The 18,151-nt window shown below is 31.8% G+C and overlaps 1 protein-coding gene across 1 annotated transcript; it reads right to left on the reverse strand.

Moving 5' to 3' along the window:
- Nucleotides 1-16,057: 16,057 nt before the first annotated feature.
- On the reverse strand, nucleotides 16,058-17,143 carry LOC110651191 (probable carboxylesterase 18). The gene has a single exon (XM_021806450.2). The coding sequence runs from the start codon at nucleotides 17,141-17,143 to the stop codon at nucleotides 16,058-16,060; it is 1,086 nt and encodes a 361-aa protein (XP_021662142.2).
- Nucleotides 17,144-18,151: the final 1,008 nt, after the last annotated feature.

The raw sequence follows: 18,151 nt of genomic DNA on the forward strand, positions 1-18,151 counted from the left end.
AGATAGGTGCTCTGGCATCGAATGTAGCACGCCTTACTCGGCTACACTGTAGTTGGGTGAGGGGTGTTACACAACTTCCCTCAAACTCAATAACACAACTCCTCAGTATAGCCTCGAGGACCTATCACATATGTTTGATTATTATTATCATTATCAGTTTAATTTATTGTTTGCAATAATTCAATGAGTTTCAAAATTTACTTGGATTATTCTTTCTAACTGTCCATTCGTTTGAGGATGAAAAGTCGTACTAAAATGGAGTTGTGTGCCCAAGGATTCTTGTAATTTCTTCCAAAATCTAGATGTAAACCTCGGGTCTCTATCAGATATGAAGGAAAGTGAAATTCCATGTAGTCGAACTATCTCATTGATGTATAATTCTGCTAGCTTTTCCAGTGAGTAGTTAGTTCTGATTGGCAGAAAATGTGCTGATTTGGTCAACCTGTCCACAATCACCCATACTGCATCATGCTTCTTCTGAGAGAGAGGTAGACCACTGACAAAGTCCATAGTAACTCGGTCCCATTTCCATTCAGGTATGTTTATAGGCTATAACAAACCTGATGGAACTTGGTGTTCTGCTTTGACTTGCTGACATGTGAAGCATCTAGTTACATAGTCAGCTATGTCCTTCTTCATACCCAGCCACCAGTATCGAAGTTTCAGGTCATGGTACATTTTTGTACTTTCTGGGTGCATAGCATACACACTGTTATGTGCTTCTCTCAGAATACTGGTTTTCAACTCTTTATCATCTGGTACACATACTCTTTCTTTATAGTACAGGCACCCATTTTCTTTCACTTCATATTTAGTTTTCTTTCCCTCAGTGATTTTGCCCATAACAGCCATTAATTTCTCATCTGTCTTCTGCCCATCTTGTATCTGTTATAACAGATTCAGCTTCACTTGCAACTCAGCCAAAATAACTCCATCATGAGTTAAGGACAGTTGGGCATTCAGAGATCTTAATGCTACAATAAATTTTCTGCTTAAGGCATCAGCAACTACGTTTGCCTTCCTAGGGTGGTAGTCAATCATACAATCATAATCTTTCAGGAATTCAATTCATAGCCTCTGTCTCAAGTTAAGTTCCTTTTGGGTTAGCAGATACTTCAGACTCTTATGGTCCGTGTATATGTAACATTTTTCTCCATACAAGTAATGCCTCCATATTTTCAATGCGAAGATAATTGGTGCTAACTCCAAATCATGAGTAGGGTAATTCTTTTCATGTGGCCTTAACTGCCTGGAAACATATGCGACCACTTTCCCTTCTCGCATTAGTACACACCCTAACCCATTATGTGAGGCATCACTGTAGACTACAAAGTCTTTTCCCGATACTGGCTGTGTTAACACTGGTGCCTCTGTCAACATAGGCTTCAGCCTCTCAAAACTGGCTTGACACTTGTCATTCTAGTCAAATTTCATATTCTTGTGTAGTAATTTGGTCATTGGAGCAGCTATCAGGGAAAATCCCTTTACAAATCTTCTATAATATCCAGCTAACCCCAAGAAACTTCTGATCTCAGTTGTATTTCTGGGAGGCTTCCATTCCATCACTGCTTCAATCTTCTTGGGATCCACTCTAATCCCTTCAGCTGATAGTACATGTCCACGGAATGGAATGTCATTCAACCAGAACTCACACTTGGACAATTTAGCATACAGTTTCTTCTCTTTTAGTGTCAGCAGAACAATTCTCAAATGTTCATCATGTTCTGCTTTATCCTTGGAATACACTAGGATGTCATCAATGAAGACCACTACGAACCGATCTAACCACTATGAACCGATCTAAGTTTGCACGAAAGATACGGTTCATAAGGTCCATGAATGCTGCTGGAATGTTTGTTAACCCAAATGGCATCACCAGGAATTCATAATGCCCATACCAAGTTCTGGATGTAGTCTTAGGCACATCTGCATCCCTAACCCTTAGCTGATGATATCCTGATCTGAGATCAATATTAGAAAACACACCGACTCCCTTCAACTGATCAAACAGATCATCAATTCTAGGCAACGGATACTTGATCTTCACTGTTACTTTGTTTAACTGCTGATAGTCAATACATAACCTCAATGTCCCATCTTTCTTCTTTACAAACAGTACTGGAGCTCCCCACAGTGATACACTGAGGCGTATGAACCCCTTGTCTAGTAATTCTTGCAGCTGGATTTTTAACTCTTTCAATTTAGTAGGTGCCATCCTATACGGAGCAATTGAAATTGGAGCTGTACCCGGCATAATCTCAATAGCAAATTCAACTTCCCTTTCTGGTGGCAAACTAGGCAATTCCTCAGGAAATACCTTAGAGAAATCCCTTACTGTAGGTATGTCAGACAAGTCAAATTTACCTTGCCTAATGTCAACCACGTGTGCCAGATAGGCTTCACACCCTTTTCTTATCCATTTCCTTGCAACTGTAGCTGAGATGACATTAGACAAGAAATCTGTCCTTTCACCCACAACTGTGATTTCTTCATTATCAGCAGTTTTCAGAGAGATTCTCTTCAATTTACAATCTACTATTGCCTGATGATGGGATAACCAGTCCATTCCTAAAATCACGTCAAACTCATGGAAAGGCAGTTCGATTAAATCAGCTGAGAACTCTTTCCCTTGAATCTTCAATGGACAACCTTTATATACTTTGTTTACTACCACACTATGGCCTAGCGGATTTGTGACCAGGATGTCTTGGTCACTTTCCTCTACTGGTATTCCCTTTTCTACGGGCAGCTTGATACAAATATATGAATGAGTAGATCCAGGATCTACTAATGCATGCACAGAAGTATTATAGAGGAGGAACGTACCCTTGATGACATCTGAAGCATCCTGTTCCTCCTGTGCCCTCATAGTATAGGCTCTAGCTAGTATTCTACCTTCTACTCTCTCCACAGACTCTGATACAGGTTTTTGTGAAGTACCAGCTGCCTCAGCCTTACCCGGTTTTCTACCCTTTAGAGCTAGAGGGGCAGGCCTAACAGTTGACACTGGAGTAGATGTAGCAGTTCTGCGTGGACAATCTCGGATTAGGTGGTCTGTAGACCCATACTATAAACAAGCACCTATCATTCTCCAACATTCCCCCTTATGCCATTTTTGGCAATATGGGCAAGTAACAGATACTGTTGGGGCTGGTCCCCTGAACCCTGTCCTTAGAGAGATAGCCACTGAAGGTGTGGACTGGCCTCTCCTCGGAGCAAACTGAGATTTGGGCCTTTGTGACTGACCCTGACTTGGCGCTCTACTGAAACTCTAAGTAGGCGAACCTCTGAATTTCTTACTAGGGGTAGAAGATGTACTGGTCTGACCCTGACCTCTTTTCTGCTGTCTGTCCCTTCTATTCTGCTCATTTATTCTAACTTTTTCAACCTTCAGTGTGACTTCCAATAACTTAGCAAACTCTGTAATCCCCAAGGCTGTAATCATTACTTTAATGTTATCATTGAGTCCTTCTTCAAATCTCTTGCATCTCTCAGCCTCATTAGGGATTATTTCCCGCCCATAGTGGCTCAGTCTGACAAATTCTCTTTCATATTTAGTCACTGTCAGCTGTCGCTGGCATAGGGTAATAAATTCCCTTCTCTTCTCTTCCAGGTATACACTACCCACATACTTCTTTCTGAACTCAGTGAGAAAGAAATCCCAAGTTATTTATTCTGGTGGCACCTCACTAGTCACTGTATCCCACCATTGGTATGCATTATTGCAGTAATGATACAGCAGCTTCCAAATTCTTCTCTAGAGTACAGTGAAGTTGTTTCAAGACTCTTTCAGTTCTGTCCAACCAGTTTTCAGTTGTGAATGAATCATCTTCCCTTTTGGTCAGAAAATGCACTGCTCCAAACTTTCTAAGTTTCTCCATATGAGATTTTTTATGTGGAGGTGGTGGTGGTGGCATAACTCCTGCCATCTGTCTAAAGAACTCAACCATTTGCTAAAATGTGGCTGGTGCCTCTAGTACTGGTGGAGCAGGTTCCCTCTTATCTCCTGACTCAGTCATAGATGGAGCATGACTCTCTACCTCCTCATCGACCGCTCTCTGCTATATGGAGTCCATATTCTGATCAAAATAACAAATCAAAAGATCTGCATTAGAGTCATCTTAACACTTACAATGCAATGCATGATATGCAATCTATCTAGGTCCAGAAACGCCTAAACTGTGCTCCGATACCACTAAATGTAACACCCCTCACCCGTCCACAGTGTAGCCGAGTAAGGCATGCTACACGGCGTGCCGGAGCACTTAGTCTATGATTATCTCATTTTCTAAACTCAATTTGACTTAAGAAGTCTTTATGTGATATTCATAAAATACTGGTTCTATTTCCATATTTTAATAAAATCAGTGTTTCAAAATGATAATAAAAATCTAGCAAGGTGCCATTTGTATTTCGGACAAACTGTCCTTCTAAACCTGTTAAAAACAGTTCAATATGATAATCTCAACTTTCCAACTAATTTTTTAGTCTCAAAATTTCATAATTTCAAAATACAATCTATAATAATTTACATTCATCCAAACACTCTCCATAGGAGTTTAATATGTGCAAATTATTACAAACCTTAAAGTTTTATGATATATATATTACATAACAAAATATCAAAATACAACTGATAGTCATTACACAAGATCCTAAGTCCTACCATATATGCAGTGTAGTGAAGATGACTCTGGACTCCTGTGCAGATCTGATGTCTCACCCGGTCGTAGGTCTGCTGGGCTCCCCAGCTGTGTCTCCAATACCTATGCGTAGCAAAAGCAACGCGCTAAACAATTCTACTTAGTAGTGCCAAATATAAAGAAATATACACTAAAATAAAATAAATGAATTATTTATGAATTTATGACATCGATATTCTTTACAGTTGCTGTTTCTACTTTTATTTGCTAACCTTTCATTTTTGCTAATTTTTGGTGGCACTGTATGTCAATAAACTAAATTTAACTATTTGAATTTAATAATGCTTAAATTAACTGCCCGTGTAGTTTATACAATGACCAGACTGGATAAACGGATATACTGGCGCTGGGTACCTAGTACCTCGGGCCGTCACACCATTGGTCACAAAGTGTCTCCCGGTGTGCAAACAATGTGGCTAAAAAGCCATATAGTCAATCCGGCGATAAGCCAAGTATAATAGCACAATACGTATAGCCGTAGGCTATTAAAGTCATAGTGCGGCAAAATATGCCGTAAAAACACAGTATGGCATAAAGCCATTTACAGAACAGCTTTCAGAATTTTATTGGCATACCAACCTATCCAAACTAGTCAACTAGGCAAACTAGGGCACATTACAAATTAATTGTTTAATTCTTTATTTTTTTGAGTTTACTAGTTATCATGTAATTCATAAGTCAATGTAAATGTTGACCTTTTTAGATAATATGAATAAGTTGATTCTAGTATCAACATGTCACAAATTGTAATTCAATATGCTGCCAATATAGTGCAATTTATCCATTTTTACAAGTTGGCATTTATTGCCAAATTACTTCAAGCTTCATTATATGTAAATGTCAAATTTCCAGTTTTAGTGTGCTAGATTGGTCTAGCTTAATGTCCTACTTCTCTTGGTTTTTAGTTTATGGTCAAAGAAGCAAAATTATAGCTCTATGGCTTATTAAACTTTTTGCACAAATTTCAGGTCATTCTGAGTTGTATAGTCCAAGATATGGTCAAATTACCAAAACTAGACAGATTGCATCTTTAGTGCAAAATTTGGTCAATTTTACGTCAACTTCAGTTCTGGCAGTTTTAATACCCTAACTTGGGCAAGCAATTTGACCAGGTTTTGGCCATTTTTGGGCTTTGGTGTCTTCATAAGAATTGTAGCTATATGTATAAGCTTTCCATGGTAAAAATTTCAGGTCATTTGAACCTGTTTTGAGTGAGTTATGGTCATCTTAGTAACTACTGTTTATATGGTCAAAAATCTAGGCTTGCACATTACCAATTCCGGATTAGGTCATTTTTAAGGTCAGTTTAGGCAGAATTTTGGCAACATTTCTACATGAAAGTTGGCCTATTTTGTGTCTAGTTTCACTTCCCATTGGTCTCATACCAATTGGGGTCACAAATTTTCACTTATGGTTTAATTTACCTATTGCCTTCAACACACACAATCTGCACATACAAGAATACTCCCAAATGACACTTCTCCTCCTCCCAAAACTACAAATATATATTCATAACACTTCTATACCATTCATTATATCTCAATCATGTCCATTTGGGTAGAATGTACAAGTGCTCCATGTACATTATACAACCCTAATTCACAAAGTTAAATTCAATATAATATATACATGAAATCACTTAACTATTACATATACTTCCCAACCATTACTTCACATACACTGCCCTCAATTTATCTTCACCATAATTCATCAAGAAAATTCATGAAACCAAACACTAATTCATGAATTGAAAGGCTGCCAAAAGTGGCAGTATGCTAAGGTATACAAATTGCTTTCCAAACCCTTAAATTCAAGTACTCAATGTACATATACATGGAAACTAAATTACTACAACTTTAAAATGACTAAATCAACATTATTTTCCATCCATTAGAGGTAAGAAAAATTCAAGCAACATAGGTTCTCATGGTTGCTGAAATTGAACAATTCCATAACTCAATAAATTCTTCTATTCTCTTCACCATTCAACTCACCTCAAACTAAACATGAAGTTTACTAAAGCAAGGGAGGGGATTTGGACACTTACCTCTTTTAGAGCTTGCTAAAAACTCACTAAATCCCTTTCTGCTTGCTGCCAATGGCTTCCTCAAGTTGAATGTATAAGCTTTAATGAAGAAACTAGTGAGAAAGGATGGCTAGAACATGATTGCATGGAGGTAGAGCAAGGTACAGCAATGGAGTTCTTCCATGGTGAAATTTGGCTGGGTTTTGAAAGGTTGAAGATGAAGTGGTTTCTGTTGTCCCAAGGCTTATATTGGTGTCCCAAGATTCAAGTTAGTGGAGCACTAAGCTCCATTTTAATATTTAATTATTTAAAGTTTCATAAATTAGATTTTATGCCCCTTTTCTTTTACTATTCATATAATTTACTATAATTAATTTTTTCATGGTATTTTCAAAGTGTAATATCATTTATTTTTAATGGAAATTGAGGTCAAAAGGCAACTCTAGGTGTTAAATAACCAAAATGCCCCTCTTCGGGTTGTATTCTCGATTTTTCGGTAACACCGATTTTTATCTGTTTCTCGATTTTTTATTTTTCTTTATACTAATTTATTAATTTTTCTTTGATATTTCTAGTGTCAATTACATTTCAATAAACCTTTAATTATGTCTCAAAATTTAATTCCGAGGGTTTTCCGCAGTCCTGGGGTCAGCAATTGCCTTCGCTGTAGCTTCCTGGTGCGGTCACCTATCGCTACGGTGCCGGCTCGTTTAACTTAGTTTCATTTTCTCTCTTTTATTTTTCTTTAATTTTTCTTGTATTTTCTTTTTATTTATTTCATTAATATATGTCTGTTCACTATCACCGAAGTGTAGTTCTAGACATCCTGACTTGTTTGGACTGATATTAGGTAACTGGAGTAACATAACATACAGAATACGTACAGGGAGGATGTTACAGATAGTGAAGGATTCTCTATTAGTAGTTTGCCCTAGAGCATATCATGAAGTTATATTTTGTAAATATTTATTCCATTTTAATGTATACATCTTTTTCTTTTAATTTTAAATGGTTTAAATTTAACTGAAAATACCCTTTAGTGACTTGTTAGATGTTTCATTCTTAAAGTGTTAAGAATATGAGCAACGAAATATCTTGGTGCAAATACTATAAATTTTTGGTTTATAGTTTTGGATACTTCAGAGGATAAGATTTATCCATATAGACTATCATTTTTGTTTATTCCCATCCATTAGCTTGAGATACTAATGATATGGAATAGTGAGTCTCATGCCATATAATAAACAAAATAGGCACTTATAATATGAGTAGACCAAATCAATGACGTAAGATGATATGTACATGGAGTTTACTTTTGTCAATAAATAATCATCTAGATCATAATAGTGTGTATAATCTCTTGACCTGAGATAATATAGTTATCTTTTATATAGGTAGTTTGAGTTTGATACTGCTTTTATGCTTATACTAGCTATGAGTATATGGGCATATGTTGGCTCTGACTAGTTATATATAAAGATAGTTGTTTAGTCAAGATGGAATCCATTACCCTAAGTAAATAGGGATAAAATCCTATGTTCATTTAAGTTATTCTTGATAAGTCAAGTTCCTAACCAGAATAGATAAACTTAGTCAGAAAAGAGTTTCTGATTAGAAAGTCTTATTAAATAAGAATTAGAATTAAAATTAAAATAAGAACACATGATTCTAAGCATTAAGAGTTTGACATAAGCTATAACTCTAGCTAGAATCGAGATTTTATAATGGAGAAATTTTAGTGCATGGCATGTATGATCAATGTTCATGAGTTAATGATTAATCCATAACTTATTGGGTAGTCATGGTATATTATACTAGGTGTCAACCATGATTTATGAGAACTATAAATGAAAAGAGAATTTCATTTTAAGTATGGAATAGTTCCAATAAATTAAAGAGTTAATATTATTCTCATTGCCAATTAATACTGAATCTAGTAAGTCACACACAAAAGAATAATATGATCAAAACAAAATTAATTTGATTAATTGAGTAAATGTTTAGTTAATTAATCAAATTAATATTTTTAGTTTGCAATCAGATTGCAAAGTCTATAGCATGGTTTGAAACTAAATTCATTTATGGAAGTATTCAAGTAAATATTTAAATTGTTTAAATATAAACTTGATTAATTTTCATAAGGTGAGAGATTAATTTTAGTTAATTTGACTTTAGTCAAAGGAGACAAAAAGTGGTGGTAATTATTATTTTCCATAATACTAATTAATTAAAATTTTAATTTCCTAATTATCTTAACTTGACAGGTGGCCTAATTAGAATTAGAAAATACTTTTAATTATGGAATTAAATGTGGACACTTGTAAAGTTAATTTTAATTAGGGAAATTAAAATATTTACAAGATAAAGAAAGAAAAGAAAATTAGTCTTCTTCTTTATCTTCTTTTGTGGTTAATTCAAGAGGTATTAAAAGTTTTTATTCTTGAATTAAAGGTAGAGAAAGAGTTCATCTACACTTCCATAAAGTTAAACCAAGAAAACCCTAAATTCCTTTTGTGCAAACTTTGACCAATTCAAGAGGAAGCACAAGAAAGGGGTTTGGTTCATTCAAGGAAGCTTTGATCAAATTGTTTGTGTAGATAAGCTAGAGGATTAACACTTGGTGGTCTTCTGTAATTAGATTAGGTGTTGGAATTTGATTCTACGTCTTAGAAGTGAAATCCTTAAACTTGATCCTGTTAATTTAAAATATTAAGTTTCCTAATGGCAATTAGGATTGCTAGCAATTGAGTTATAATTTGTTATGATCAAAATATATGTTTTTACATTAGTATAAATTGTTTGTATGTTGCATGAATAATAGGAATAAGAAAAATTTTAAATTGCTAATTTTGCACCCCTATGTATATTATTCTTTCAATTGCTATATGAAGTTTGGGACTCAAGAAAGCTGCATTGGATGCAAATTGAAACAAGAAAAATTCAAAAAAAAATTGTACCCTAATTCAGCCATATTGTGAAAGAATTTAATAAAAAATAATTTTTTTATGGTTTTTCTTATGTTTCTTGATTATTAAAATGTTTAATCAAAATCCCAATATAAATATAACATGCTTATGAATGAAATTCAAGAAAAATTAATTTTAATTAATTTAATTTTAAATATTAGATATTTAGAATTAAATTTCATATTTAAGAGTTGGATATGTAAATTGCATGAAGGATGATCATGGACTTAGGAGACTAATGTTATTGATTATTATTTATTCTTATGAGAATGTAATAATTAAATTTATTTTATTGCATAAAAGTTGTAATTTGTTTATTTGGGCTTTTGAGTAATTTCACCTTGGTATGATACTTTGTGCTAGAAATACTATCACTCATATTCTTAACAATTTAAGAATAGAATTTCTAACAAAATATCAATGGACCTTTTTTATTACATATAAATATATTATGTAAATGGAAAAGTGAAAATGCCTTTTATTAATAATAGATGTACAAGATACATACTAAATGATATGCTCTAGGGCATACTACTAACAACATGAATGCTAGGAATAACAAAAATTTTAAATTGCTAATTTTTCACCCCTAGGTGCATTATTCTTTCATTCTTTACCCCCATGAATCAAATAATACTATATTATTTTTTATGCTTATCTTAGTACTATTTACTTTGTTTATTGGAGCCATGGGAATTCCTTTCAATCAATTCAATTAAGAAGGAATACAGTTGGATATAGATATATTGTCAAAACTTCAATTCTTGAATGAGGTATTTAACTCCAAAGATGAATCGAAAAAGATCTTGAAAGGAACAACTAGAAAAAATAGCATGTTGTATCAATGGAGAATTCTAAGACTATTTCATTTTTGCCAGTCGTGGAAATACCTATTTCTTCCATATTTTGGACATGGAACAATATGTTGCAGCTGAAACATGAAAGAATTGAAATCTTAGATCAAAATACTATGTATGGATGGGATGAACTGCATATAGTCGAAGAAACAAAGAACTCCGAACTGAAGCAATAATATTGTTCAATCATCAAAACTACTTTGATATCTATTTTTGAGTTCCTAACCACAAAATATATATATATATATATATATATATATATATATATATATATATATATATATATATATATATATATAGTTAAAAAAAATTAAGGAGAATTAAATGGAGAATACTATGCGGCAATGCCATAAACAATGTCATGTGATAATATCATGAAAAATAATGCCACGTGTATATAAAGCAGGAAGGTATTCCGAAAAGATTGACACGTGTTATTATTTTTCATGATATTATCACATGACATTGTTTATGGAATTGCCACATAGTATTCTCCATTTAATTCTCCTTTATTTTTCTTTTAACTATATATATATATATATATATAGCATGCAGATTTTTCTAATGTCACATAAAATTATGAAATTATGCTAAATGACAACTTATTTAATTTCATTAAATTTTTTCTAGTTTTTTTTATTAATTGCTTATTTATTTTTTTAAATTATCATTAAATTATTAGTTACCAATTATATATATATATATATAGCATGCAGATTTTTCTAATATCACATAAAATTATGAAATTATGCTAAATGACAACTTATTTAATTTCATTAAATTTTTTCTAGTTTTTTTTTATTAATTACTTATTCATTTTTTTAAATTATCATTAAATTATTAGTTACCAATTATGTATATATAAGTTACAAATTATTTAATTATAATACTCCGAACCTTCGAGCTCTGAATAATTCCATTTTTAGTCTATGACTTGTACTATTCAAAGACACCTTGAGGACCAAAAATAAAATAAAAATTTATTGAAATAGACACAACAAAAATTCAAGTGACCCAAAAATATAAGGACTCACCGGGTATATTGAAAAAGAGGGATTATGACACGATAAGTGGCATTTTGGTCAATTCACCTCAAGAGTTGACTTTTGACCAAAATGTTAATTAAATTAAATGAAATTAATGAATTGAATTATGGGGTAAAATTTGAAGAAAAATTTAAGAAATAAACACTTAAAAATTTATTTCCATTATGACAAAAATTAAAATTTATGACTTATAGGCTTTTGATAATTAAATTCAATTATTTAATTAAAAGAAATAAAATAGGTATAAAAGAAGACAAAACCCTCTCTTTTATTCCCTATGTGCCTCCACCCATCTTCCCTCTCCCTTTCTCTCTTTTTCTCTTCTTCTCCTATTTTCTTCTACCATTGTTTTCCCTTCCAAGTCTTGATTCACTTGAATTCCCTTCATAAATCCCATAACCCACTAAAAGAAAACATCAAAGAGAACTTTGATTGAGGCATTAGAGCAAGTAAAATAAGAGAAATTGGAAGAAAAATTAAAGTTGGAAAGAAATCAACAAGAGGTAAGTTTCTTTTCATATTAGATTAGTTGTATAAGCTTTGAATGAAGTTAACTTATAATGAAATTTCATGAGAAATTGAAAGAAAACATGCATGGAACCTAAACTAGGGTTTTGGCCAATTTGGAGAAAATTAGGGTTTGATGTATTTTAATAAAAATGATGATGAAATCAAGCTTAATTGAAGTAGTGTGCTTAATTGGGGTAAAGAAATTGAATGAGATTTGTATAAATTGAAATATGAAAGATTAGGGTTATGGGAAAATTGGGGTTTTTGTGCTATGAGTGCTATGGATGTGTCAATGCTAAATTATAGTCATTTGGGGTGAATTAAATGTGAATTGAGGTTGGTTAGTGGGAGTAATTAAAGAAATGAAAATTTGAACCTAGGGCAGAATTTTGCACACTGAGTTCAGTGTGTTTGACAGCCCACAAATTGAGCTCCACAACTCTAATTGGTGTGAAACCAATTGAAAATGAAACTTAAAACATAGGGCTAGAATTTTCATGAAAAGACCCAACCCAGGGACTGCTCAGAAATTGCCTAAAACTTGGCTTGAACTTAGAGATAAAATTCTGGAACCTGTAAAATTAAGCACGTAAACAGTAAACTTTGCATTACCATAACTCTTTCTAGAAAACTCTGATTTAGGTGATTCTTGAACCAATGAAAACCTAAAACATAGTAGAACATTTCATATGAAGAACTTAAGGCCAAATTATGGACTTAACCTAATCAAATTGCTAAGCAAAGTTGAGTCACAAAATCTGCAGAAAATCTTGAAATCTGCAAATTGATCATATGAATAGTAAACTTTATAAGGCTATAACTCTCTCTAGAAAAATCTAATTTAGGTGATTCTTGAACCGATAGAAACTTAAAACATAGTAGAACATTTCATATGAAGAACTTGAAGCCTAATTACAAACTAACCCAACCCAATTGCTAAGTAAAGTTGAGTTGATAAATCTGCCAGAGTAGTAAATAGTAACATAAATAGTAAACTTTAAACAGCCATAACTCTCTATAAAACGCTCCGATTTAGGTGATTCTTGAACGGATGGAAACTTAAAATATAGTAGAACATTTCATATGAAGAACTCGGAGCCAAATTATGAACTTAACCCAATCAAATTATTAGCCAAAGTTAAGTCACCAAAGCTGCCACAATCAGCCCCACGTGAACAGTAAAATTCATTTGACTATAACTTTGGCTACACAATTCCAAATGAGGTGATTCAAAAAGAGAAATAAAGATGAGACCTAGAGGGACAATTTTCATGAACAACATCTTATCAAATTATGATTGAAACTAGGTAAAAAATTGGGCTTAAAGTCCAATGTACCAAGCTGTCCAAAGTCAAAACTCTTTAAAAATTTACAAAGTTAACTTGGGATGCATTAGACATTCATGTGATGAGTACTTAGCAGTAATTAGGATGAGTATTGAGGTATTCTATTTGTGTATTTTCTGTAGAGAAAGAGGTTGAGACGGATAAGGAAAAGTAAAGATAAAGGAGTTTATTGAATGTTTGAGCATAATTAACATTTTCTTCATTTTTAAAGTTGTAAATTGTTTGGAATGTGTTTATTTGAATGAGTTTGCTTTGAACAAGTTTACTTTGACTGAAATATAATTTGTCTCTAGCATTTGAGAAATTTAGGTGTTGCCACCTTTATATGGATATTATGATGAATTTAAATGTGTTTATTGATTTATAAATGTGATTGTTGAGTGGAAAATTTTTGAAAACTGTTTTAAAATCACAGTTAGCATGACAGTCCCTTTCGGAACTCCTCAGTAGTAACGGCTACTTGGGATTGATAATTGATATTGATTATTTCTCCCATTAATAACGGTTAGTAGGGTAAGATTACGTGAGTACTCATTAGCTAGCTAGCCCTTCTCTCATTAATAATGGTTAGTAAGGTTGAGATTGCTTTGTCGTAGTGTAGAACATGCACTGCTCGTGAAATTTTGTGTCATGGCCTAAACCGTGTATTGATGTTGATAACACTAATGCTTTGTGAATTGTGATTTATGAAGTGTGATTTCTCATTTGAAATGTTATTCCAATAAATGGCCCTTATAGACTTAGAACTATTGTGAAGTTTTCATACTTAAGAAAAATATGCTTTATTATGCTTTGATAAGTTGTGTTTACCTTAAGTTTTAAAGTTATTAGTTGTGCACCACTGAGTGATATACTCAGCGATAGCTTCTTTATGCTGTCGCAGGTAAGGGAAAGGAGAAGGCTGCTGAGTGAGAGACTTGAAAGCAGCATTTTGGTATTGATTGTGGGTATTTACGTTAGGTATACACTTGTGATTCCTTTGGATATATTTTATACCTATATATATGGATATACGGACATTGAGCAGTTTGTATTAAAAAGCACTGTATTACTAAAGTATTTTGAGTTTGTAACTATTTGTATTGTATTTTGAAGCTTATGGAAATGTAACTTTTATAATATTTAGTCTATCATTATTTCCAATGAATGTTTACATTGAATTTTAACTATTCCCATGCAGTTTTCCATAAAAGAATTGATAAGATTAAAAGCTATAATTTATTTAAAATCTCTTGTAGCATAATTAATGGATTATCAGTAGGTGCAGTTCGGTAATTCATTAGGCATGCTACGGGAACATATCATACCTTACAAGGGATTAGGTGTGATATTAATAGTTATTTAATTATTACTATAATAAGTAGCTATTATTATAAGGTAACTTATAATATATTAACATAAATTAATTACATATATTTGTAAATATATATATATATATATATATATATATATATATATATATATATATATATATATATTATGTGTACATAGATTTTTATTATGAAATATTTATTAAAAAGTTTGAGAGATAAAAAGTAATAAAAATAAAATATGAAAAAAGTAATAAAAAATCTAAGACATTATATTATTTTTATATATTAAAATTAAAAGAAATATATAAATTAAAATTATTATTAGTCACATATATTTTCACGTGTAATTCCCTAGTTTAAAATAATATTATTTTATAAATCATTTCAAATTCACACTTAAATAAAACGATATCTATATTTATTAGCTAAATATATATTCATAATTTTAATCAATTAAATAAAATACATAGTTTTTCAAATTCAAATCTCATATTTTAAATTCTCTCATCTAAAAACAATATTAAAAGCTAAAATTTCCATTTTTATTGCCATCCAAATGCAAATTATTGAGGTGTTATATTTAATTAATTTTTGATAATCCACTAATTAATATGTTGACACACTATTTGAACCATTGATCTACTCATTTAGTCTTTTCGCTGAGTGAACCTCCGAACTAAATTTAATAACATTAATAAAGAGAGCTAGTTTGCATAGTGAACAATGAAGGGATATTTTAATGGTCGTTATAAGAAGAATTAACAAGACATATTTAATAAATAATTAAGTTAAAGCCCTACTTTTTTTTCCTTCATTAGTTGAAAAAATATTAATGTAATTTATTTTTATCTTAATTTATAATAATATTATTTACATAATATTTCTTACGTTAATAAAATATTGAATTATGCATAATTTGATTTAAGTCCAATCATACTTTGACTCTTATATTAAATTTATAAACCAATTATATTCATTGTTGATTTTTTTTATTTGTATAAAATTTGTTTATTTTCTGTGTTATAATTTATTATTTTATATTTGTAGTATAAGCTTTCAATCATTGACAAATAAATTATTCATTTATTTAATTTTTTAAGCTTATAATATTTCAAATATTAACATTGTGTTACATATAAAAACAATCGGGCCAAACCAGAACTAGACTTAAACTAGATCAAGCCATGTTTAACTCGAGTAGAACTGAAACCATTAAAAATGGAAGGAAAACGATTTTAGAACTGGACTGAAATCGGGGCAAAACAGACTTGAAACTGGAATCAATTCAAATCATACCGATTTGGCCTGGTTCCAGTTCAAACCGATGGAAGTGGACAGGAACTGGATCGTTGGCCACCCCTGATGATTGCTCTGCATAAAATCTCTCATTGCCTTTATCACTGAAGAACACTCAGGCAGCTCAGGAAAAAGATAAAATGTGTGCATTGCATTAGGATACTCCACAAAATACACTTCTTTTGTGGATTTCCTCAACCCTTCATAGTAACTTCTCACCCAATCTTGCAAAGGATCATATCCTCCCACGAAAATAATTGTTTTCGGAAACTTGAATTTGGAAATGTCAATCGAATTGGGCCCGAAAACATTCACCGTCTGATGGTCTCGGTTGTCACCCTTGGGCAAGAATGCCCTCCATATCCAATCTGTAAGCTCCATCGAAATAAATGGAGCTCGTGTGAGTCTCAACTCAGATTCTGTTCGTTCTTCTCCTCCAAAAAATGGTTGGTTCAATATGTTTCCAATGAGTTCTATCCTAGAAAATTCATGTTCACTTGCTTTTAGCGCCACATGATGCGCCAACTTGCCTCCTGCACTGTCTCCTAAGAGAAAACAGTGTTTGAGATTGGCTTGGTTTGAAAAGCCTTTAATTTGCGTGCTCTCAATGAATTTGAGAATATGAAAACTATCTTCGTATTGGGTTGGGCAACGATGCTCTGGAGCCAGTCGATAGTTGACGGAGATAATAAAAGCAGAGAATTCGCCAGCAAGTCGATAGCAAAAGTCGTCGTAAAATTTTGAATCGGGTGCAAAGTAGGTAAAGCCACCATCATGGAAGAAGAAAATAACATGCAAGCCAGCTCCATTAGAAGCTGCACTTGGGGTCGTGTTGTTGGCGGTAGGGATATAGAGGCGGAACCAGAGGATTTTGGTCCTCTCAACTGCGATGTCACTGGTTTTTACACCCCCATTGATTGGTTTCTTGGAGGGAAAGGTTCTAAGGTCGAAGAAGCTCATGAGAAAACTGTTGACAGTGCGATCACAACAACGGTTGATATCAACGACAAAGGAGAGAATGGATAAGAAGAGCTTAATATTCCATGGGAGGTCCGGCCATTGTTGGTTGTTGTCAGCCATTTTGCTCTCTTATATATATATATATATATATATATATATATATATATATATATATATATATATATATATATATATATATATATATATATATATCCATTGTTGGTTGTTGTCAGCCATTTTGCTCTCTTTTATATATATATATATATATATATATATATATATATATATATAACATGAAGCAAGGAGAAAGGTTAGTAGGTATATATAAACTGAAATATTTGTACCTTTTTTTTCTTTTAATAATAAAAAATCATGAAATTATATGTATATATTTTTATTTACATGTTTTATTTTTTTTTCCTTCTAATTAAAATGTATATATAAAAATATGTAGTAGTCGATATAAAATAGAAAATAAATTAATAGTTTTTATCAAAAATACAAACTTTAATTAGTTAAAATTTTAAAATTAGGAATTGCAATTTTTTTTACTATTTTAATATATATTGAGAAATTATTAGGTATACTCAGTGCACATGCACTATCTCTCACAATCATATGAGACTTATTCTCTATATTATAGAAATGGCTCACTTTTACGTGGGAGAGAACTATTTTTTAATACTCCTAGTGCATTTAATAATTAGCTAATAAATGAGAAGAAAAATTATGAATGATAGTAAATATTTTTAATAAAAATATAAATTAATATTTTTTGACAAAATAATAATTTAAATAAATACAAATAGATTGTATGTTTCTACCTAATAATCCTTATAAGTTTTCAATTATTATAAATGATTCTTCACATAAATATTTAATTAAACAAATAGCATGTTCTACTGTACGTATTTTATTATTAAATTAAACTTTAATAATTTATTCAATAATAATTATTATCAAAATAAAATACATTTTGTAACAAAAATAATATTAAAAAAACGAGTTAAGTATTATTAATGTATTAATAAAAAATTTTATTTTGTTTGTGTTGCCATCTCTTTGTAAAACAGTGTACATGTTGAAAAGTCAACAATATCTCAGTTTATATATACCTACTAGCCTTTC

Source organism: Hevea brasiliensis, chromosome 12, assembly GCF_030052815.1.
Source record: "Hevea brasiliensis isolate MT/VB/25A 57/8 chromosome 12, ASM3005281v1, whole genome shotgun sequence".
Classification (NCBI taxonomy): Eukaryota; Viridiplantae; Streptophyta; class Magnoliopsida; order Malpighiales; family Euphorbiaceae; genus Hevea; species Hevea brasiliensis.

Coding starts and splice junctions, on each gene's coding strand:
- LOC110651191 (XM_021806450.2), bottom strand. CDS start 17,143: ATGGCTGACAACAACCAACAATGGCCGGACCTCCCATGGAATATTAAG.